A 23,958-nucleotide genomic window follows, 5' to 3' on the forward strand; every position below is an offset into this window, starting at 1 on the left:
GGAAGGAAGGAAGGAAGGAAGGAAGGATGGATTGGTTTCCAAAGGAAGCTGGCATGTTACTTAAGCATGGTCAGTTTCTCTTATAATTAACTCTGAGATGAATTGGATTCTCTCATTTTAGTCATGGGCCTCTACACCTTGAGTTACAGAGTTCTGGCCTGTGCTGGCATTTTTTTGCTGCAAGCCCACAAGATTTGCAGGTACCAGACTGCAGTGTAAAGTGGAAGGGGATTGAAAATTGCGGGAAAACTAGGAACTCAAAGTAAGTGCCAATCCTTATACACAAGAAATCCGGGTGGCAACAGATATATTTTGAAAGCCACATAACAGTGACTGCTGTAGATGAGGTTTTAACAAATCTAATGGCTTTTACTTTACATCAGGATAAATCATTGGGTGATATACTCCACATCAGCACAAAGAATTTTTTTATTGTTGTTGTTGTTGTTGTTTTTAGTTTCTGGGTTTTTTAGCCAGTTTGCAGAGAGCCTTAATGAGCTGCCTGGGACAAGACCTCACCACCTGTTAGGAAATGTTTGACTTAAACGTTGGCGGGTCCCCGGGTGTGCAGCCCACTTAATCAGCACTGGCTCTTCATCCATTCCTCTCCTAGCTTTCTCCAAGGACCCAGGCAATGGGAACCAAGGCAAATTTTAAAGCCTCCATGAGCAGGCCCATCTAATTCAGAAATCCGAAAATCGGGCTTCTCTGAGTCCTCTTTGCCTGAGCTCCATCTCTGTCTGGCAGCTGGGAATGGTCACTGAGTAAAGTTCCAGGAGCAGAGCAAACTCCCTGCTAGGCTAGTGAGCATGAGCTCCCCAGTCTGGCCAGCAGCCCCCGAGTTCTCCTGAAACGCCACAGTAAAGACCTGCTCTGAGGCTTTTAGCTTGTAAACTTCAAATTTTCCTGAATTTCATTAGGTATCACTTTCAAAGATGACAATATCATCTATTAGCACTGCTAAAATTTGGAAATCTACCAAAGTGTGAATTTAAGCAGTCCCCTGAGGATTCTGCCATGAGTGTTGCCTCTTTCTTGCCCTCTCCCCAGAAGTAAACTGAGAATTGAGTTTGAAACAATTCCAGGTCCTCATCACTAACCCACTAGCATCCCTCTCTGTTGTTTATAGTCATGGTACCATATCCACAAACCCCCAGGCCTAGCATTGGGGGACTGATACCCTGACCTGTGCTGCCTAGGAAGGTCAGAAAAATACCTTGAAGGGTCTCTGATGAACACCATCATAGGGCAGACAGCAATGTGCTGACATGGAAGAAAGAGATCCCCGAAGGTATGTCTCGGAACCTGGCAGAGTAGAAAAGACCACTTTATGTGGAGCATTGGGAGCCATGTGGGAGATGAGTGGGGTTGCAGGAGGCACGATGAAAGCCGGGATCCAGTGAAGATGCTAGAACCAACAGCAGCCCAGGAGACTTAGCGTGCAAGAGTCAAAGTTCGAGTCCAAAGGTCTTGGCATGGATGGTGTGTTAGCCCAGGAGAAATGGCTAAGATGCCCCAGGGGCAGGAGACTAGAGTATAAACATCAGCAACGGATGGCACAGGGAGAAGAGCAGCTGCCTAGGAAGGAGGAGCATTTGAGTGGAGGTGTGAATCTTCTGGAGAACAGGGTCTGAGCTTCAGGACTGGTGGACACTCAGGTAGCAAGCAGTTGGGTCCCCTGGGGAGAAGAGGGAATGAGGAAGAGGGGCCAGGAGGGGCTCTGAGGATTACTGGCATTTAAAGAAGTCCCTTAGGGGTTGTGAAAATTAAAGATGATTTTTGAGGTTGGGGTAAGGGAAGCCAAATGCTCCAGAGCAATCAGGGTCATGCGCAGGCAGGAAATAACCAAGGACTGGTTCCCTGGAGCGATGCTGACAGACACCAGGTGCAGAGCTCATGTGTAAACAAAGGAGACTAAGGACGCGGGCATCAGCATAGCCAGCTCTTTCAAGTGGGGTGCCTGCAAGGCAGAGAGGTGAGAGGCCAGTGCCAGCGGAAGCGAAGGCACAGAAGGGGCTGTATTATGACCTTGAACTTGAGAGAAGAGGCAGACACTGCAGATGACACTGAAGATGATCCAGAGTCTGTGAGAGGAAAGTCTGCAAACTGGGAACATTAGAAACAGAAATGTCAGCATTTACATACCAACAGTTATGAAACGTTGGAACTATTTCAATGTGTTTATGAAAGTACGCTCATGATGACATAACCAGCTCAGGGAGGCCAGATCATAAATTCACATTGGACAGATGTGTGTTCTCATCCGCTACAGATCTACCTATAGATGTAACGACAATTGAGTTATGTTGAGCACTTCTACTATGAAGTTCACTCACAACTGACTAAAGACGGTTTACAGTAGTAGTTTAGCTTCATTAATGTCAATGCAGTATAATTTACTACATGATTTACTGGATGATTCTCAGAATGGAGTAAATAATTTAGAGGCTTTATTTCAAAAAATAGATTTAGGGATGAATAAAATCCTATATTTTGTTAAAGATAAGATTACTAATCTTTAAATTTTAAAAAGTATCTTTTTTCTTTAAAGAACTCAAATCAAACAAGTGCCCGTTAAGAAATTACTGTTTCTCAGAGTTTGTGGAATGATCCATTCGTCCATCCTAGCTGCTAGGTTGCCTCTGTGCCTAGGAGCCTTTTCAGTTTTATTCCCTGAGCTTCCACGCACCCCGTCCTGGCCATCAAGAAGGCCTCTACTGTTAGAGCAAGAATTTAGGTTGAAGCTCCAGGGGTACCAGATGAACCCACCAAGTACATAGCACAGGTTTGCTTAAGATTTTCAAGACTAGCTTTAGAGGAAGCTTCTCGGGGCTACCATTTTATAAAGGAAGAGTTTCATTGCATTGTGCATCTGAGGAGCCTGGAATTGTTGCTTTTAACTCCTGAGCCATCTCTCCATCTACCAAGCCTGGCATTACTGAGGCATAGATGATGGCTGGGAGAAGGCCCCCTTCTCAGTGAAGTCTGCCCTCTAGTGGTAAGAATGGGTATGTGTAGGGGAAGCTGACACAAGGCTATGATGCTGAAAAAGCCGAGGTGGAAGCCAACAGAGAAACCTTCAGGCTAGCCCCTCATAAATACTAGCCACTTAGTAAAGGAGGGCCAGGACACAGCCTTTTCTCCCAGGTCTTCACAATGCTCCCCAAACCTCTTCTTCCATCCCAAAGAGTCTTTTGGGGGGCTGGCCCAGGGAATTCACAGAATGGGGAAACATGGTGTGTGCCCTGCCTTTCATCCCTGGACCATCAGTACTCACTGTACCCCAGTTATCAATAGAAAGTTCTCAGCTTGGGAGACCTCTCTGTGCCACCACTGCTATAACCTTGGAAGGTTCCGTGAGGACAGAGTTTAGGTTATGGTCAATAGGAAGTCTAACCTTATCTACTTGCCTCAAGACCATGAGCACAAGGTTTATTGAGCTCTGCTGAGCGCAGCAAGAAGGAACGGTGGTAAAAAAGCTCTGTCTTCACCCAGCTTTTTCCGCCCATAGAAAACAATGCATAAACAGCCGTAATAATAGTAATGGGAATAGCTGCTTCTGCAGAAATACACTGGGATAGGAAACGCTAGAGACGGTTTGCTCAGGAAAGCCGGGGTGAGATGGTGACATTTGAACAGATACTAGAAGAAGATGCAACAGCGAGTCTCTGATTTGGGGGCAAGAGGGGCAGGGGGGGCGAGGGGTGCACTTCGCACAGAGCAAGGAAGTCAGTGCCATGGCGCAAAGGTGTAAAGGTGCACAGTGTTCTCAGGGGGCAGAGAAGGGGCTAGCCTGGGTGTAGCAGAGCAAGAGGGCCGTGAGGACGAGGTTAGCATGGTCAGGGATCAGACGGAGTCCGGAAGGCAGCTGTAAGGACCTGAGCGTTCACTCGGACCTGGAGATCCTCTGCGGACCTAGTGTGTCTGTCCCCGAGAGTGCTGGGGTGACAGAGAGGGAAGGGGGAGTGGCCACACCAGCTGGCTGGGTTGCCCCTGTGGAGCTGCTTGGTGGAACCCGGAAGTGAGGCGTCAAGGAGAAGTGGGCAAAAAAAATGTTTTTGGGTTTTGCTGATGAATGGCTGTAGGGGAAAGAAAGACTCTTGGGACGACGGGTGACACCACCTCAGTTCTGTCAAAGCCTGTCAGCATGAGGAGGGTCTGTCTGCCTGATTCCAGTCAGAGTTTTCGCAAGGAAAGACGAAGAAGCAATAGATGTGCAGGGGAAGGGCAAGAGCTCGGGTGTCCTTTCGCCTTCGAAGCTACCTGCCAAGCCCTGAACTTCAAAGAAAGAGACAGGAAAGGCAGAGTTGAAAACACAGAAATAGACTTGAAAAGACTTGTTCCAAGTTTTCTCTCCCATACCCCCCTTCTCATTTTTTCTCTCCAACAGTGACTGACTCCCTTTACATCTGTCTCTTTTGTGCCTTCCCCCTGCCATATTCCTGTATTCCTGTATGCTCAGGCTACAACAGTCTGGATCTGACCCCAAGTCCAAACAGTCCCCTTTGACACTTGCCTATTACAAGTGGGGAAAAAGTGAAGGGATTTCCAAGGGGCTGTTTTAATGAATTAACAGCAGGACAGAAGCCAAACCTACTCCCCTCGAGTGCACAAACCTCCAAGTTGTCTTACAGTACACGTGGGTCTTCTGTTTTAGCTTGGAGTGACCCAGCCAAGGCTCTGCTTGACTGTGTTTCTTAAACAGTCTCATTCCCAAGAAGCCCTCAGCTCCCCTCTTTTCCTTCCAAGCTTCCTGACCACCCCCTCACGCACCCTCCTGTGAGGACACTCAGCTGGTCCTCTTGCACATCTCAGATCAAATGAAACTATACTAAAATTGTGTACCAGGTTTGACGTAGGTGCCTCACGATCCGAGCCCAGTTTGCTATTTCCGAGACTTCTAAGTATACAAATATCTGTAGCTATATAAAAAGACAACACCTTCGGGGTTTGCACCACAGCAAAGGATATTTTTAAGACTGCTTTGAACCAGGCTAAAAAAAAAAAAAATCACTCCATGGCTCACCTTGAAAAGTATTCAAAGGTGTCTCGATTCTTTCTTGCCAGACACAAAGCGGTATGGCCCGTCCCTCAGGCCCCCACCGAAATGTGGACCTAACACTTAGAGGTGATTCTGAGAGAATTCGCTGAAACTCAAGCACCAACCCAACAAGCTGAACTAAGCAGAAATTGCTTTGTCGGGCTCTCCCGTCCACCTTCGGGAGTGTATTGCTGAGTGCTGGAGGGGGCCCTTGCTGAAAACTGATCTTCAAGAGAAAACCCCTTCAGACAAGGGTGCCGTCGTCAGCACTCTGAATGAGAATAGTTCAGACTAAACATGATCAGCAGGACTAAACATGATCAGGAGACAAACGTGAAGGAAAGAACTGAAGAATTCCTTGCCAGCCTTGGCAGCTTTGCTAGGCTGCACATGTGACTAAACCCCCAAGAGAAAAAGGCCATAGAGCAGGTCCTTCTTTCAATAGCACAGAAACCGAGAGACCCAGTGCAGCCGAGAAAATAGTGACACAAGATGCACAGCACCCCAGCCCCATCAGCACTTCCCATGCTATCTGCCAAAGTTCTTGCAGAATTTGAGAAAGCCACACCAGGCATGGCCCACTCAGTGAGGAAAGGTGTTCATGGCAAAGTACGTGGCTACAGCCAGACGTGTTTGTGGGTCCATTTTTAAACCACTTCTCTCTGGCTCATACATCTGCTGAGGAAGGAATCTTCTGAGCATGGGCAAGCCCTGAGAGGTGCTGGGAAGTGCATCTTGTCTGCTGTGGTGCCTAACTTGAGGGCATGATTGGAGCTAGGTTAGTCTACACAGGTTTGCTTTTCCCGCACCCTTGTCTACTTTCCTGCTCTGCCCCACGCAGTTTTGAAAGCGTGTTTGATCTTTTTATTGCATAGGCCTCAAATTGATCTGAGCTCAAAGGTGGATTCCCACACACACGCCACAGCTCGCAAAAGAAGCTCCAGGGAAATTGCAGAACCTCCTTTTGCCACTTCTGGGTACAAAACACATGATCTGGGAACTTCTTGAGCTTGTCTTCCTCGCAAAGTAACCCCTTCAGGCTTAAGATCGCAGGGTCCTAAAGGACACCCTCCCCATCTGCCTAGTGCTCAGAGAAAACTCCACCCAGTAGCCAGGAAGTGCCCAGCATCCGCACGCTGGACCACCACCAGCATTCACACCCCACCTGCCTCCTTCATAGTCTTTTTTCTTTTCTGTTCCTTTCCATGCTCGCTTTGACCCGCTCCTTTTCCTAGTCCCCAGAGTGTCTTTCCTTCACCCTTTTCTTTCCACAGTTTACCATGGAGATAAACAGAGACCCAAGTTCAAAGCACTTGCCAGAATGAACATCTGCCCATTGCCTCATCCTTCCCATTCCTTGTGGCGTCTGAGTTAGTCAGTTCTCCATCACAGTGGAAGATTTGTTCTCGCTCCCGGTTTCAGAGCCTTCATCCCTCATCATCCAGTCCCTTACCTTGGGACCAGGGGGAAGCAGAACATCATGGCAGTGGAAGCCCGTGACAAAGGCTGGCACTACTACACTTCGTAGTGCCAGGAAACAAAGAGAAGTAACGGGCAAAAGCTAGAATCTAGTTATTCCGTGCAAACTGGAGATGTCCCTCCAATGGCATCTCGCCTGCCACAGTGCCACCACCTCCACTGGCCTACCGTCAATGGAGTAAGTCACGGATGAGGGCAGAAGAGGCACTCACAGGCACAGTGGGTAGCAGGGAAGCTAATCGCCTTGATATCACTCACCCAATCAAGTCGCCCATCAAAATGAGCTATCATGCACTCTGAGTCACGTTCTAACCTACCTTCTGTTTCTCATTCCACCCCCACCCCCCGTGCCTGGAGAGCACAGTTGTGCAACACACTCATGCCTAGAATGACACATTTGTACAATAGGAAATGTAGGGCTGGCAAGATGGCTCCATGGGTAAAGGTCCTGGCCCAAGCCTGACAACCTGCCTCCATCTCCAGGACCCACATGGTACCCTCTGATCTCCGCATGTATGCCGCGGCATGCATATGCCTTCCCCAAATTAAAAAAAAAGTTTTAAAAATGCAATGGGTTGAAACACAAAATAAATTTAAATCCATGAGCTTATAATGATTCTCAAAACACATTTAAGAAAAAGAGTTTTAGGTTAGTGACCAATGAAGCTCTGAGCAGGAATGACCCCATCCTGTGTCACCTTCATATAGGCCTGTACGTGTTCTATCATGTCATTCTAACCTGTCATGATTCCCATACATGGGGGAAGGAGAGGCCCGGGTGCTCACCTGCCATGCCTAGCCTTGGAGGACACACTCTCCAAGGGAAATATTCTCATTCGGTTTGCTTCTAACTTGAAAAACAGAATGAGATCCCCCGATAATATGCTGCTAGGTAACACAGCCAACAACAACAACAACAACAACAAAAAGCCCAGTAGAAAATTGTGGGACTGAGGATATTCTGAGGAACTCCTCATGCTGGAATCTAGGCAGTCAACAGTTTAAAATGAGAACCTTTTGTACCTTGAATGTCTCCAAGGAAGAAAATCAGAGACTCAAAGAGGGAGATGCACTACGTCCCCCTAACTGCTACACTTTGCATGCCTCTTTTGTGTGCTTATCACATGCATTTACCCATTAATTACGTCGATAACGAAAGCGAAACGAAGCGCTTCACTTGTGGCAAAGCTGTTTACAGTGACTGCTTTGAGCATGGTATATTATTTTCCCAGCACCTTTTCCCAAAGTGTCTCATCACCAACATGTTCGGTTGGTCATTCTTTGCCCTAAATCCCCAAATGAAATCAGTCGCTGCCTTGATGCTTTCGTTGCAGCTGACTCAGCTTCTCTGGGGAGCTGTGGTGTCTGTCCCTGACTCCTGGAAGCTGCAATAATGACAAATGCTTGGAAACCATAGTCAAGCTGAGGGATTGCTGGGCTTGGCTTTCCCTCCCAGCCATTGTCTGAAGCAAACCTGGGAGGAGCATCTAATTCCAAAGCAGCCCTGGATCTTCAGTCTCATTGGGGATCTCGGCGGTTGTGAGGGGAGATGCTTGATGTTTTCATGCGTTTGTGAGCACTTGGGAGGGGAGAAAGAGGGCCAAGTCCCACCCTTTCCCTATGGTTCAGCAGCCTGGAGCTTGCAGCTCTCAGAGAACCGGGCTGAAGTGTCCAAAGAGGTAAGAAAGTGCCCACCACATAGGATGAAAGACATTTGGGGAAGGATGGAGTCTGTGGTCCCTGCTGTAATGCAGCCTAAGTGGAGAGGCCACAGCCCTGCGCTGGCAATCCTGCCCCCTCACTCTGTCTCTTTCCTGCCACTTTCTCTTGCTTCAGGGAGATTCAGAGAAAAGGCTTCAATTCTCCACAAGATTGCCAAGAAGAAATGCCAAGTGGATGAGAATGAGCGGCAGAATGGGGCTGCCAATCATGTGGGTAAGTGAGAGATATCCTAGTCCTCCCCTGGTGGGTAAGGGGAGGTGACATAGAAAGACAGGACCCAGTGTGGGCACCCCTGACTCCATACCAGCTCAGACCCTTCCTCAGCAATGAAATGAGTCCCTCCTCTCCACCTGGGACCAGGCAGGAATGGACATGTATGTCACCAAGGGGACACTAAGAGAAGTCCATGGGGAGCAGTAATTCTTTAGAGTCCGTGCTGTCTCCTCTTTCTTAAAAAATTCAGCAAGATCATGGCTGGGGAGGTGGACCAGCGGATAAAGCACTTGCTGCATAAATGTGAGGACCTACATCCAAATTCCCAGCACTCACAGAAATACTGAATGGGAGTAGTGACCCCACCTGTAATCTCAGCGTTTGGAAGCCAGGGACAGAAGATAACCCAGGGCAAGATAGCTATCTAAGTTCTGGGTTCCCCCAAGAAACTCTGCCTCAGTGAATAAAGTGGATATCAACCTCTGACCTCCATACACATGTGCTAAGGTATGCACCCCCCCTACACCCACACACATGCATGAACACATGTACACATTTTCTCACACCATACACATATACACAGGCAAAAAAAAATAAAGTTAGGCAAAAATCAGTCTAGGTCTGTCTTGGCTGACTTCTCTAGAACTCCTATGTGACCAGATTGTGACATTCAGGCATCTTATTTTAACTTGGGGCATCATGTTCCCTTTCTCCTGACTGTAACTATAATATAGCTCTCAATTCCAAATTCAGACTAAATTTAACCTAATCTGGATCCATGCTGTAAACGAAGCTATTGCCCAAGTGACTAAAATTATCTGCAGACAAATCTCAACAGTTTTGCCCTCAAAATACTCCATAGACGACTTCCTGCCGCTCCTACCATCCTGAATTCTAGCCCAGGCAAAATTTTCAGCCAAGGAACAGACAAGAGTCAATTGAGTATTTATGAAGAACATGGATAGGAATCAGCTCAAGTGTTGACCAGGATTGGGCTATGAATTACAAGGTTTCACCTGACCCCTCTGCTTCCCTGAGCACATTCTCTTAGATGGAGCAGAGTTCGGATTTTGTGTCAAGGTCAACGGGGAAAGTTATTGCCTGGTTACGCTCTGGTTATTGTGTGTGAGTTTTGGGTTTGATCCCAAGGGCTATTTTTTCTACTCCAGCTGTTGGTTTTTCTTTTGTGGGATGAAGTAGTTTGGAACAGAAGATTTTTGTGGCTGAGTTCACTCCCAGACCGACTCTTGCAGACTGGTGACTGGAGACTTAGATTTAATCATCCGTGACAGAACTCCTAGGAACTCCACTGCTGACAGGACCAGCGAAGGGAGTGGCAATCAAAAGGAGTGTGTGTAGAAATCTATGCTTTCCAAAGTAACCCCGGGATTTAGCTCCCTATTGTCTGTGATAGTAAATACTGTGGCTACAGGCACACTCAAGTTAGAGGTTGTGTCTGCCAGGTAGGCTCTTATTGGTCTACGTCTCTCCTGGACCATCCAAACCTCCTGTGGATCCTGTGGTTCTGAGATCAAGTTTGGCCTCAGCAATCTGCTACTGGGGTGTGTGTGAAGTCTTTCGTGTCCCCCGGATTCTTACTTAGCATGTTTTGGTTTAAATAACTAGATGAAACATACTGAGATAACCCGACATGGATACAGGCAGCAGGACATCCCACACCACTGACCAAATGAGTCACCGGTGGATGGGGAGAACCCGAATTTCCATAGCTTCCTTACCACCATTTGTACCCAACCAAATTCATGAGCACTTCCTTAGGATCTCCAGTACTTGACTGCTTCAAGCCAACCATTTTTATGGAGTCCTTTTTGTTGGTGGGGGAGACGTAATAGAGTCTCACTACATAACCCAGACTGGCCTTGAACTTGTGCCATCCTCCTACACCTACCTACCAAGTGCTGAGGTTTTAGGCATGTGTCACTAGCCTCAACCCCACATAACTCTCTATTTTCTCATGCACGAATGGCAGAACTATTTGGTCCTTCTGAAATTGCTAGAGGAAAAAAAAACCAAACTTCTGTTCTTCTATGAGCATCCTGTGATTGCTCACATCTGGCACAGCTGAGCAGTGACCCTGACTCCTGACTCAACACCATACAAGCATTGACCCTGACCCTGAACAGAATTGGTCCCAGTGCCCATGGAGGCCAGAGTAGAGCGTTAGATTGCTCAGAGCTATATGTAGCTAATGAGAGTTGCAGTCCACCCAATACAGGTGCAGGGAATGGAACCCAGTTCTCAGAGGAGTAGTGAGTGCTCTTGACTGCTGAGCCTTCTTTCTGACCTCAGTGAAAGACTTTCTATTTCACGCCCGCTTAAGTTCAAGTTAAACCTAATGGGGCCTGAACACTGGCCACCCAGAGGTGCTTCTCTTAGCCCTGAAAAAAAAAATATCTTGCAAAAGGCCGTTGTGGTGACGGAGATCCAGATCCTTCCTTTCTGGCTTGTCGGCTCCGCCACGGCTCTGTTCTGAGTGCTTTCCATACACTTTCCTACCTCTCTGCAGGAGGGGCAGTGGAGGCAGCAATAGTAATGGTGGTGGTGGTGGCTGTGTTAGTGGCACGGAAATTCTACAGGTGAGGAAACAAATGTCACAGAGGTTGAGGCGTTTGCTGAGGGTCACAAAATGTAAGCTGTGGAGTGAGAAACACAGACCCATTTGGTTTCTGGTGTCACAGCGTCCCAGGGCCTGACCAGGGCCCTTGAACCTCTTTCGTTTTCTCAGGAAAACATGACTGCACTTGCTGATCTATGACCTCTCTCTCTCATCCTCTCTCTCTCCCTCTCACTCTCTCATTCTCTCTCTTTCTCTCATTCTCTCTCTCATCCTCTCTCTCTCCCTCTCACTCTCTCATTCTCTCTCTCTCATCCTCTCTCTCTCTCTCTCATCCTCTCTCTCTCTCTCATCCTCTCTCTCTCATCCTCTCTCTCTCATCCTCTCTCTCCCTCTCTCTCTCTCATCCTCTCTCTCTCTCTCACTCTCATTCTCTCTCTTTCTCTCATTCTCTCTCTCATCCTCTCTCTCCCTCTCACTCTCTCATTCTCTCTCTCCCTCTCACTCTCTCTCATTCTCTCTCTCATCTTCTCTCTCCCTCTCTCTCTCCCTCTCTCTTCCTCTCTCCCTCTCACTCTCATTCTCTCTCTTTCTCTCATTCTCTCTCTCATCCTCTCTCTCCCTCTCTCTCCTTCTCTCTTCCTCTCTCTCTCCCTCTCACTCTCTCATTCTCTCTCTTTCTCTCTGTGTCTCTCTCTCTCTCTCTCTCTCTCTCTCTCTCTCTCTCTCTCTCTCTCTCTCTGAAGTGTCACAGACTTGGGCCTTGTTGCTTGTCTCCGCTCTCCCTTGCTTTTCTTGGAACAGGACACCCAGTGCAGAATGTGCTATGAGTGTTCTCAGGATTGTAAAAAGAGACAGGTGGCCAAATCCTCCTTCCCGGTGCCCCCCTCCTCCCCTCCTGGCACTGGCAGTTTTGTAGCGTGGGGACTGGGAGTATTAGAGCTGAAAGCAGTGCCCGCCTGGCTACCAGCCACAATGAACCATTCAGTTCACAGAGGAGACGTCCTAGCCCAGAGGAAGGGAGGCCTGCCGAAGATGCCAGGCTGAGGGTCACAGAGCATAGCCTAGGCTATGGTACCATGACCAGTATCCCTTGTGGCACTAGGGATCCAGCTATCTCACAGTCTGCATCTAAATGTCAAAGATGTGTATTCGTGTCCTTGCATAGCCTGTCACATATGGCGGCTGATGGGATCTCCAGTGGTGTCGTGTGTAGTGGAAGCCAGAGCATAAGGCAGCTCAAGGCAAATGGTGAAAACCCTTTACCGGTCTCCAGCACCAGCTCGGGTCTCAGATGCTTCCTCACCTTCCGTCAGCGTTGTCAGAGTTTTAGAACATCCCTTCCAACACGACCCCTTTCGCCTATTGGTTCTGATTGTTCTCTTTGTGTTTAAATTCATGCCACAGAAAAAATCGAACTTCCCAACAGCACAAGCACAGAGGTGGAGATGACACCGTCGAGTGAAGCTTCCGAACCCGTGCAGAACGGAAACCTCTCCCACAGCATTGAAACTACAGATGCCCCGGTATGACGCCTGAGCATGACAGTACAGGCTGCTTGGTGGCCCAGCTCCCTGCTGTGTGGCCACCAAGGAGTTGATTGGTGTGTGTCCTTCATAGGGCCTCACATGGGGGACCTCTGTGTGCACTGAACAAACATGCAAACTGTCTAAGGGGAAGGGCAAGTGTATCTGAGGCTGGGGATGAAGGGGCACAGGCTAATATATGGCCAAGCTTGATGACTGTGTCTTCAAAGGTAGTGCTAAATAACAGAAAGTTCACAGTCTTCACTCCTCCCTGAAGATCTCTTACCTCAATGGTTGAAAGTAATACTCTTTGGCCCCACCCACTGCTCAACCAGAACCAATGAACTGTTCCTCCTAGAAGTAATTAATGATACCTAGCATTTATCCAACAACTACTACTTGCCTACACATGGTGCTAGATGCTTTAAGAATGCCCATCCTCATACAGAGGTATGAGGTACATACACCAGCTGATGGTACAGCCACCGGTGCCTCCACCGTGCAGCTGGGGAAGCCGAGCTGGGTGAGATGAAGTGATTAACTGGGTGACCTAGTTGTGAGGCGTGAGCTGAGACTCTATCTCAGGTATGTCTAAATGCAGCAGCACCTGGTCTGCTTCCACCAGCAGCACTGCCTGTAGGCCACGGCTGCTCACACATGGGCAGAACCATGTAGTGCTTACTAGATACTTGAGGCTTGTCCTGATCCAATAAATCGGAACTTCAAAAGCAAGGGGCCCCAGTTTTGCATCCAATCAGGTACCCTCCATCAAAGCTCTGCAATAGGGGCAATCTGCCCTTGTTGGGGGTGGGGGGGCGAGGAGAACCGTGTTACTTCTTACCCATTGCCCTGATCTCTAAGAGCAATTTAGAAGGAGAGTCTCTCCATTTATCTGAAGAGAGCCCTGCTCCGTCTGCCCTTGTGTCCTCTGCCTTCCAGCTTCTCGCCCTCCTGCCCAGAGAGCCCTGGGCTGCCACCACGTCAGCTCAGCAGTGATCTGGCAGAGCGGCTTCTGTCCACATGGATGAGCCGCATGTGGTGGCAGGAGGCAAGCCCCAAGGACATCTGGCTGCCCTTGGGGCTGGCACGGTCACAGGTGTGCAGAGGAACACCTCATCGCCACGCCACTCCATCTGGCTGGCCGAGGGACATCTGTGTCCCTTTCAAGGGAGGACCTTGCTGCAGAGGAGCGAAAGACTTGCTGACCTCTGTCCACGGTGCTGCCCCAGGTCTCAGTGCAGGGAGACGGCACAGATTTGCGTGCTGTGCTGGCTCAACTGGAGAGCGGTCCAGCTCTCAAAAAGTCATCGCTGTCACTGACTCCAGGGTGACCTGCTGATGCATTCCAAAGCCACCGGGCAAGTTGCCAACCTGACTGGGCGCTCCCTTCCTCCTCCTCCTCCTCCTCCTCCTCCTCCTCCTCCTCCTCCTCCTCCTCCTCCTCCTCCTCCTCCTCCTCTTCCTCCTCCTCTTCCTTAAAGCACAGGTCCTGAAAATACTGCCTCATGGGTGCTATTGTGAAAGCTAAATGAGCCCTTGGCACTGAACCCCATGCTGTCTACTTACATCGGATGCCCAAACTTGCTGCTTATAAACAGCATTCACCCTTCCTTTAAGGGTTCCTTATCGGTAAACATGAAAACGGTTGTATATGTATACACAAGATTATTTAAGTCAGCCAACAAACGTTGGGTAGTTAATAATGTCCCAGAGTGATCGTGGAGGTCTCTGTGCACAGTGCTCTGAAAGCCTGTCAAAAAAGAATTTGATCTTACCTGGGGAAGCTATGAAAACTGTAGGACACGTAATATGTTAGCTGGGCGTTGATGGATGGTAGGAAGTTGTCTCTCTGAGAGGAAAGAAATGGAATGGCGACCTGTGCAGGTGTCTGAAAACTCATGTTTGACGATTGCTGTACAAGATGGTAGAACTGGAGACTGGAAACCAAGCTGAGGAGAGATACACCAGAAAGGGTAAACTAGCTTGAGGTCCTTCACACATCGATCAGATCAGAAGGCTCTCAGTGTTCATCTGGGTCAGACAATGCCCACATGTTCCAGCAGGGTTGAGACTGATGGCCGCAGGGATGCGGAGAGCAAGGGAGGATGGGGGTAAAGGGGAGTGCAGCGGCCCCTGGAACGCCTCACTAAAGAGGTGTCCATCCAACTGAGTGTGAACCTGTGGAAGGAGCCTGTCAAAGGCACAGCACCGTGAGACAAAAATGAGTTCCACTTGTTTGGAGACAGCATTCCTGTGACTGCAGAGGGAGCCGAAAAGAGACGGCAGCAGGGCAGCTAGCCTTCAGACAATGGGATGTTGGTTCTTCTTGTGCGGAACCAAGCCACTGGGCATCCCAGATGTGGCTGGCACTGCCAGAATGCCCCTGCAACTGCATCCAGACTGTATTTAAAGCAATAGTGAGACAGAGAGGTCCCTAGACGTTTGAAGGAGGGAAAGGATTGCTGGTACTTGGGTCAGTGCAGTAGACCTAGGGAAGGAGATAAGTGCCCATCATGAAACATGCTGTATATTTGGTCCAGTTCTTGGTAGTGAGGAGCCTTGAAGGGTTTAGGGAGCAATGGTAACTTTTGGATGTTTTTAGGGAAGATAGCTCATCTTGTTCAAGAAAGAACAGGTGGCTGAAGATGTGGGTTGGTAGCAGAGCACTTGCCTAGCATGCACAAGGTCCTGGGTTCCATCTCTGGTACCACAAAAATAAGGGGGATGGTAGAATAGAAAAAGACCAGAGACAAAAAGCTAGACCCAGCAATACCACTTTTGGGTATATACCCAAAGGATGCTCAATCGTACCACAAGGACATGTGCTCAACTATGTTCATAGCAGCATTGTTTGTCATAGCCAGAATCTGGATTAAACCTAAATGCCTCTTGATTGAAGAATGCATAAGGAAAATGTGGTACATACACAATGGAGTACCACACAGCAGAAAAATATAATGACATCTTGAAATTTGCAGGCAAATGGATGGATCTGGAAAACATCATATTGAATGAGGTAACCCAGACCCAGAAAGACAAATGTCATATGTACTCACTCATAAGTGGTTTTTAGACATAAATCAAAGAAAACCAGGCTACATTTCACAATCCCAGAGAACATAGACAACAATGAGGACCCTAAGAGAGACGTACATGGATCTAATCTACATTGGAAGTAGAAAAAACAAGATCTCCTGAATAAATTGGGAGCAGAGGGACCATGGGAGAGGGTTTAAGGGGAAGGGAGCAGAGAAAAATGTATAGCTCAATAAAATCAAAAAAGAAAAAGAACACAGAAGCTTAGGGATTATTGTGTTGGAGTCCGTAGGCCAATTTGGCCTGTCGCCTGCGTCTATATGACCCAAAGGGCTAGAATGGTTTGTATATTTCAAAAATGTTTTTGTGAAAAAGGGAAGCAGGAGCATATGGAACAGGGACCATATGGACCCCAAAGCCTGAAATATTTACTGTCTAGCCCTTTGTGGAGTGCGGGGGAGGGGTACTGTTTGTGCCCAATATAGACCATCTGTAGTCTTTAAAGAGAAAGCTCTCCTATACCGATTTGGCACGATCCTTGGTGTGTGTTGTTAAGTGAAAAGGCACTGTGCCAAAGTGTATCCTAGATTGTGAGATACAACGAGACGCTGATGCAGAAGGAAAAGAGGGGATCAGCATGCAAGCCTTTGCTTGCGATGCTGCTGGAGACATTAGCTGTGTCAGTTACTTCCAGAGACTTTTAATATGTCCCCTTCTGCAGGTTTTGCATTTTGGACCAAAAATTGTGTTGCCTAGTCAAAAAAAAAATAGAGTAATAACAATAAAAATAATACTGGGTTAAATTAGGAACGGGGATGTAGCTTGGTAGGTAACATGCTGTTTCAGAGCCAGAATTAAGAAGCTATAACAGAAATTGAGCATAGCAAGTAAACAAGAAAACAGGGCAGGGGGGACACTGTAGAGAAGGCTGAGGTTGCCTGACTGGAAAGACTGGATGGTGGGTTGAACTAGGGTTACAGCTCCAGGGCAAGAAAAAACACTCAGCACTCTCTAGCCTCCTCGCACAGATTCGCAGAAGTGACTCAGCATCTCTGTTTTGCTAGTTCTGTGTCTTTCTAAGTTGTATTTTTATCAAGTTCCACGACAAGGGAGGTTTGCATCCCCACTTTAGTCGTGGGAATTCTGAGCCCATGCTGCACACCCTTTGCTGGTATTCTCCTAAGACTTTAGCTTATCTCCTTAATTGGCCTGCTATATTAAAAAAAATCTCCAGTTACAAGTTAGTTGATTTCACCTTGATACCTTGGCTCAGAAGTTTCACCAGCACAGACATTCCACGGCCCCTGGCTGGGAGGAGCATCTGAAAAACTACCCTCATGGAGCAGACAAGCCCTGTGCAGCAGAGTCCCTGCTGTGTGCTAATTCATGCAACTGCAGAGGCCTTTTCTATACTTCAGTACTATTCTATTCTCTTCTCTTCACCTGCCCTCCCAGTGCTGGACAGAGAAGAGGCCTGGACCTGCCATAGATCTGCATCCCACCCAAATTTCCAGTGTGGATAGTTTCCCCAGGCATTGACAGACACTAACCTTTTCTCACATTTAAACTTTGACAGTCTGTGGACAGCTTGCCTAGTGCATGTGAGGGGCCTCTGGGTAGGATCCCTAGAACTAGGGATTTGAGGGGACCACCTAGCTGCTTTTAATTTTGCCAATCTAGACAATGCCCTTGGCCACATGCCCTGTGATACTGCCTCTTTGCCACAGCTGCATGCTCACTGTTGTGATGCAGCTAAACCCTGCAGATACACTCAGCAGAGTTCAGGATCTATCTAAAGAGCTCCCTGGTTTAAATTGTGCCTGCTTTTTTTTCTTTGAGATAGGGTCTCACTATATAACCATAGATGGCCTGGAACTTACTGTGTAGTCCAGGCTGGCCTCGAACATACAGAGATCCACCTGCCTCTGCCTCCCTGGTGTTGGGATTAGAGGCATGAGTGATCATGCCTGGCAGTGCACCATAAAGCAACTTTTTTTCTGTGCTCAACTCTGATTTGATTTTGCCTGAGATTTCTCTGTCCTTAGGATTGTCTTAATTGTTCTTGTTTTAGTTGTGACCCAGGTGCATCCATGGGTAAAGCAATTTATGTAAGAAAATTACATCCTTGGATAGAAGACTGGATGGATGGATGGATGGATGGATGGATGGATGGATGGATTGTAGATGGATGGATGGATGGATGGATGGATGGATGGATATGAGGGTGGATGGATGGGTGGGTGGATGGATGGATGGATGGATGGATGGATTGTAGATGGATGGATGGATGGATGGATGGATGGATGGATATGAGGGTGGATGGATGGGTGGGTGGATGGATGGATGGATGGATGGATGGATGGATGGATGGATTGTAGATGGATGGATGGATGGATGGATGGATGGATATGAGGGTGGATGGATGGGTGGGTGGATGGATGGATGGATGGATGGATGATGGATGGATTTAAGGGTAGATGGATGGGTGAATGGATGGATGGATTAGTAGATGTGTAGATGGGTGGATAGATGCTATGCAGAATGAAAAACAGACATAGGGTCTGTACAATGCAGGCTCTTCTCTTACTTCCTAACTTTGTAATTGGAGTATTGCCATACTGTGTTAAAGCTCTCTTCTTTCATTTTGTAGCAGCTCTGATGTACTTCTCCTTAGGGCTGCCTCCCCTTAACTCAGTAGAGTTTTCAAGACCTGCTTTCTCCAAGCCCCACTGGGTGACTAAGAAAGGATAAATAGAGAAAAATGTAGTAGACGTGGCTGTGTGTTTCAATCTCTCCCTTTAAAAGAAAAGAATTAAATGCTTAAAAATATCTCCTGCCTCTTAAATTTAGGTTTCCAAGGGTGCTTTAGAAAAACAAAGTACCGTTGTCAAAGTTTGTCACTTATGGCAGATTGGTGCTGCTGTGTCCTGAGGGCTCCCTGGACAGACTTGACAGTGCGAGTGGCTCAGACTGTCGGGTGTAAGAGGAATTCCCAAAATTACCTAGGCAGGTGCTGCCTGGAATCCATATTTTCTGTTTCCTCTTAAAAAAGGATTACCTTTAACATGACAAAAGACATCTCTTTCCATGGTGGTGAGGTCAGCACAGGAACCCCACACTGTCCTGCTAGTCAGTGGGTATGCACATGGATGGAGTAGGTCAACCGCTGCGGAAGTTCAGGAACAACTTTACTTTCACCTGCTAGTAAAACATCCATGGGGCACAGTGAGAGGAGTCTATTAACCGTGAGATGGTGGGATGAGGCATGAACCTCCTATCAGCCAGGCCAAAGGGCAGTAATGGGATAGATAGCCAAATGTCACTGAGACGGCAATGGGAATACTAAGGATTTCCCCACTCCTTCTTGCTGCGTGACTTTCTTTAATAAGAACCCATTTGTGTCAGAGAAAACCCAACAGCAATCACAAAACAGGCAAAGCTTAAGGCCTTTTGCTGACGAGGCCATTTCTAGGGCAGATAACATTTTTCTGTCAGTTTTTATTTTTAACAAAAATTTGAGATCTGTTTCCTACATCTGATGACCTGGATAATATTTACCAAGTACTTCAGATTCACTCAGAGGCCTTTTAATATATTTTAAACATGAAATATGATACAAGTTTAAGACTCTTGAAAATCTTTATAAATTTGAATATTGACAAAGAATTGTACCTTATTCACTGAGAACTGTGCTGTTAATAATTTACTCTCTGAGGAATTTTGAGAATATCTGTCCATCCTTCAAATAATACATTAGTAATTGACTATCAATAAAGGGTGGAAAACTTCATTACCACTCTGGGGGGAAGAAATGCCAGCATTAATATACTGTTTCTATGACTAATTCTGACCCAATTGATAATGAGGCTAAAAAGGAGTTTGCGATTATTTTCATGATTCTCCAGTTAGCTTCTGTGTGGATAAATCTTTTATGAATGTGTCAGCAATATTTATAAATCCCTGAAAACACACCAAAGCCAGTTTGCAGCAATGCACAGAGAAATCTATCTTGTCTGGGGCTTGTGCCTCAGAATCGCGGAGACAAATGCACAACGAAGAAGAGCACCTGCATTTCAATGAATCCCTCGTGTGCTGTTCTGCGTGGTTGGAAATGCCCCTTGCCATCCTGGAATGCTGTAGTTCAGACAGCTCTGTCACTCACAGCAATGGATGTTGAAACCTTGGTTTTGCTTCAACATCTGGTACAAGATGAAGTTTTGGGGTTGCCACTGAACAACGGAGCCTTGTTTTATATTTCATGTGCTAGATATCTGATGCTGGAATTCTTTTCTCCTACATGTAAAGCAGGGCATATGATGTCATTAGAATGGGGAGTGAATTCCTCTCTACAACCTGCAGCAAATGTGTCCTGTTTTTAAGGAATACTTTTTTTCTAGTTAAAGATCAGCTCTGCCCGTTCAGAAGGCCAGGCATACCTCTCAGATGGTGCGTCTCTCCTAAAACGGGATGCAGTGTGACTCTATCTCCTTTCAGCTTTCTTTGTGTATCAGAAACAAGGGATAGGGACCTGGAGACTAAAGGCAGATTACAGAGGCTGAGGGATTTGGGGTAGAAACTATGCATGCAAGATCAGCGAGAATCTCAGAACACGAAAGTAGGTTGTTGTTCTAAGACTCAAACATGCGTGTTTAAAGGGCAATTGAAAAGCAGATTAAGTTAAGCAAACACAATTTCTTCCAAAGCGGATCACGTACTCAACAATGACATGTTGGAAAGGAAGAGATACTCATGTGGCCATCATACTATACTATCAGGCCAACCATGAATAAATACCTACCATGGATGGGTTGACTTAGACAGCGCAAACTTGTTTTTCTCATGGCTCGGAGGGTTACAAGTTTCCATCCTCTGGTCAAGGCTCTCTTCCCGGCTCCTTATTGAACCCTCATGTGACCTTTCCTCAACACATGCAGACCTGCAGGGACAGAGGGAGACACAGAGGGGACAGAGAAGAACCAGGGAATAAGGGACATTCCAGGGAACAAGCACTCTAGGATCTCTTGTTACAGGGTAACCCTAATTACTTCCACAGAGTCCCCGTCCCCAAATACAGTTCCCTGGGTAGAGGAAGCCTTGACATACTTGCAGTGTTTTGTGTTCAGCCAGGACTTGATGCTTCCGTTCGGATAACAAGTTTTCCTAAATGGCTGGTTTTCCATCACCTGCTCTAAAAAGTTTTCTTCCCCAGGACTTTCCTGGTTTTGTTGCCTTTTCACAGAGGAAAGGCAAATGCCATTTGTCCTTTGGAGGGGCAGAGTCCTACAGAGAACCATCCCAGACTCCTGAGACGACTTTAAACATAACTCAGCATGCCTTGTTTGACAAACCCAAAAGCTGCAGTTTTGAAATCCCAAAAGTTCAGATTCCATGGTGACTTGGAGATTTTAAGTTCTAGTCTGGGAAGCCAAAATGGACCATAAGCCAGTAGTTAATGTTTATGTGGGTGTCATAGTTAGGGTCACCATTGCTGTGATGAAACACCATGACCAAGAACAACTTGGAAGGAAAGGGTTTCTTTCGCTCATAGTTCCATGTAACAATCCATCATCAAAACCAGTGAGGGCAGGACAAGATCCTGGAGGCAGGAGCTGACAGAGGTCTTCAAGGGTGCCATTTCCTGACCTTTTCCCCACAACTTGCTCAGCCTGCTCTCTTATAGAACCTGGGACCACCAGCCCAGGGATGGCACCACCCACAATGGGTTGGACCCTCCTCCATTGGTCATTAACTTAAAAAAATGCCTTACAACCAGATCTTATGGAGGCATTTTCTCAGTTCAGGTTCCCTCCTTTCAGATAACACTAGCTTGTGTCAAGTTGACATAGAAGTAGCCAGGACAGTAGCCATGGAGTTGAGAAGAAAGTCTGTTAGTGTGTTAGCCCTCCGTGAATTAGTCAGTACATTTTGTGGGAGGATGGAGCCAGTCAGTTTGCCCCATTTCCTCTGCCAAGCACAGGTGGCCTGGTGCTTGCTTACATAAGCACGGGCCCCTGTGGAAGTCTCTGGAAGAATTCTACTAGCCAGTCAGTTGTTGACCATAGAGTCATTCACTGTTTCAAAGAGTCCCTGTGCATGTGGGGTAATGTTGCCTTGGAGAATACCAGCACTGGTATTGTTTTTAAGTCTGCACAGAGCTCAGAGTCAAGGTGCCACAATATTGTGAGTCTGGCCATCTGTTTAGAAGCTCAAATTCCGACAGAAAGTCCACTCAAAGCAAACTACCTCCGGAATAAAATAGTGGTTCTCTTTGGGGCTAAGGAATTTCCCCTTTTCGTTTACGGAGCCTTCCATGTATCCATTTTATCTAAGAGAGAAGAAAGTTAGACTGTTGGTATCACTGCAGCTAACAAATGCCCAATAAATATTGAATGAGTGAACAGATGGGGAAATTCATTGCAGTTTTCCACTTTCATACCAAATAATTGAATTGTAGGGCTTTGCTGTTGGAAACGATATTATAATTCACCTAATCAAATTTCTTTCTCCTTGAAGAAATTATTTTCCTGGCTATATTTTAAGAGTGATAACCGTCATGGTTTGAATGTCTGCTGTGTGCCAAACATTGTTCTAAGGACTTTGCACCAATTATGTCAGGCGGTTTTCAATAGCACCAGTGTTGTAAAGGAACCTTCTAGAACAGAATTCCAATTTTAAACAGTTTTATGTCTGACTTCCTATTTCACGGGAACCACATGAAGAGTGAGTCTGTGTTTTTGTGGCTTTCTGTAGCTGTCCCATCATTAGATAAGGTGCCATTGGGATGTCCTCTGGGAGTGTCTTACAGGCCCACTCCCCACACCCACACACCTTTCAGCAGTTCCCATGGAGACCACTTTGAGAGATGATGCTGTTACCAAAGAGCTTCTGTTATTGCTTCGGGCATGAAAATGGAGGCAAGCAGTCCCAGGATAGTGACGGTGCTGTTTTCCTGTGCAGTCTTCCTTGGGGGCACCATGACCTTCAAACACCTAATGGCAGAGTCTGAAACTGACCCAGCTCCCCTTTCAGCCCTTGCAGACATTAGTCCCAGGAAGGTTTATTATGGTAAAGGGTCTTATTCATTTTCTACAGTGTTCCCTAGATACCCATTTTAAAGGTAGCGAAAATGGGATTATCCGCTGTTATAGGAGTCTGGGGTGGCACCAGGTGATGAAGCCCACATAAAATCTCCTTGTTGGGCTTGGCTGCCACGTTCCTCACTTCAGCAATTTGGGGAACCACTGGTGAGTAGGTTCTGGGTCTGAGGCACGATATTCACTGGTATCTATAGCACCTGCGTTTCATGTTTTCAATATTTTGAAATGAAAACATATTTATGCCATTTCTCCCTCCCTTTCCTTCCTTCAACATTTCACATGTTCCCCACAAATACCTGACCTCTTTTTCTTTGTTGTTGTTACATGTATGTGTGTGTGCATAAATCCATAGACACAACTTGCTCAGTCCATTCAGTGTTACTCGTACATTTGTGGTTTCAGGGATGACCACTTGGTATTGATAACAGTCAGGGGGCTCACTCCTGAAGAAGACTATCTCTCCTGCTCTCAGCTTTCTTCAGTGCCTGTATTTTGTCTACAGGTGGGGCCCCGTGAACTTCCTCTTCATGTTAGCAACTAGCCAGCACTGAGTGCTTTGGGATCATCTAGTTTTGCCTCTCCTTTTAAATGCAATACACCCCGGAAGCAGGAGCCCTAGATTTTTCATGATTTGCTTCATACCTAAAGGTCCTCGGGAATCTGCAGATGAGAGCAGAGGCTCCCTGAGAAATCTGGAAAGTGGAACTTGTGAGTTCTGTCTCTGCCCCCTTCCTTCCCCATCTCACTAGATCTGAGGGCTAGTGCAACACCCATCACTTTGGAAGCTAGTTAGAGGGGTGTGTGTGTGTGTGTGTGTGTGTGTGTGTGTGTGTGTGTGTCAGGATTTTTCCATATAGCCCAGGCTGTCCTGCTACTCACTATATAGCCCAGACTGACCTTAAAGACTGGGATCCTCCTGGTTCTGCCTTCCAGAGTCCTGGGATTAAAGGTGTAAATAAACCCCCATGCCCTGCTGAGTAAGGTGTCTTCCTCTAAGATTTGTTTTATTTTTTTTTTTACTATCACAGATTACAAGGTCCTAGAGATCTAGTCAGTAGCCTAGTTTTGTGTAACCATAGGGCTTATGCAGGACCCCATCTGATAGCAAACCATGTTATGTCTTTATATCAAAAACCACTTGGATTCTTTCTGGCTTACACAGCTGTAGCCGGCTCTCCTTGCCATGTTTCCTAGGGACACTCTTCAGACACTTTAGGAGGCAAGAATGGGTCATCACAAGGTCAAAGCTGGCATGCCCCAACTCCAGGA

The 23,958-nt window shown here is 46.9% G+C and overlaps 1 protein-coding gene across 3 annotated transcripts in view; it reads left to right on the forward strand.

Annotated features, from left to right (window-relative positions):
• The window catches only part of Slc24a2 (solute carrier family 24 member 2), a 232,960-nt gene that overhangs the window by 187,025 nt on the left and 21,977 nt on the right, over nt 1-23,958 (forward strand). For all 3 annotated transcript variants that reach the window (XM_038334720.1, XM_038334721.1, XM_038334719.1), the window contains 2 exons: nt 8,357-8,455; nt 12,438-12,556. In XM_038334720.1, coding sequence (XP_038190648.1) covers nt 8,357-8,455; nt 12,438-12,556 — 218 coding nt within the window. The remainder of the gene's footprint in view (nt 1-8,356; nt 8,456-12,437; nt 12,557-23,958) is intronic.

Source organism: Arvicola amphibius, chromosome 6 (genome assembly GCF_903992535.2).
Source record: "Arvicola amphibius chromosome 6, mArvAmp1.2, whole genome shotgun sequence".
NCBI classification, from domain to species: Eukaryota; Metazoa; Chordata; class Mammalia; order Rodentia; family Cricetidae; genus Arvicola; species Arvicola amphibius.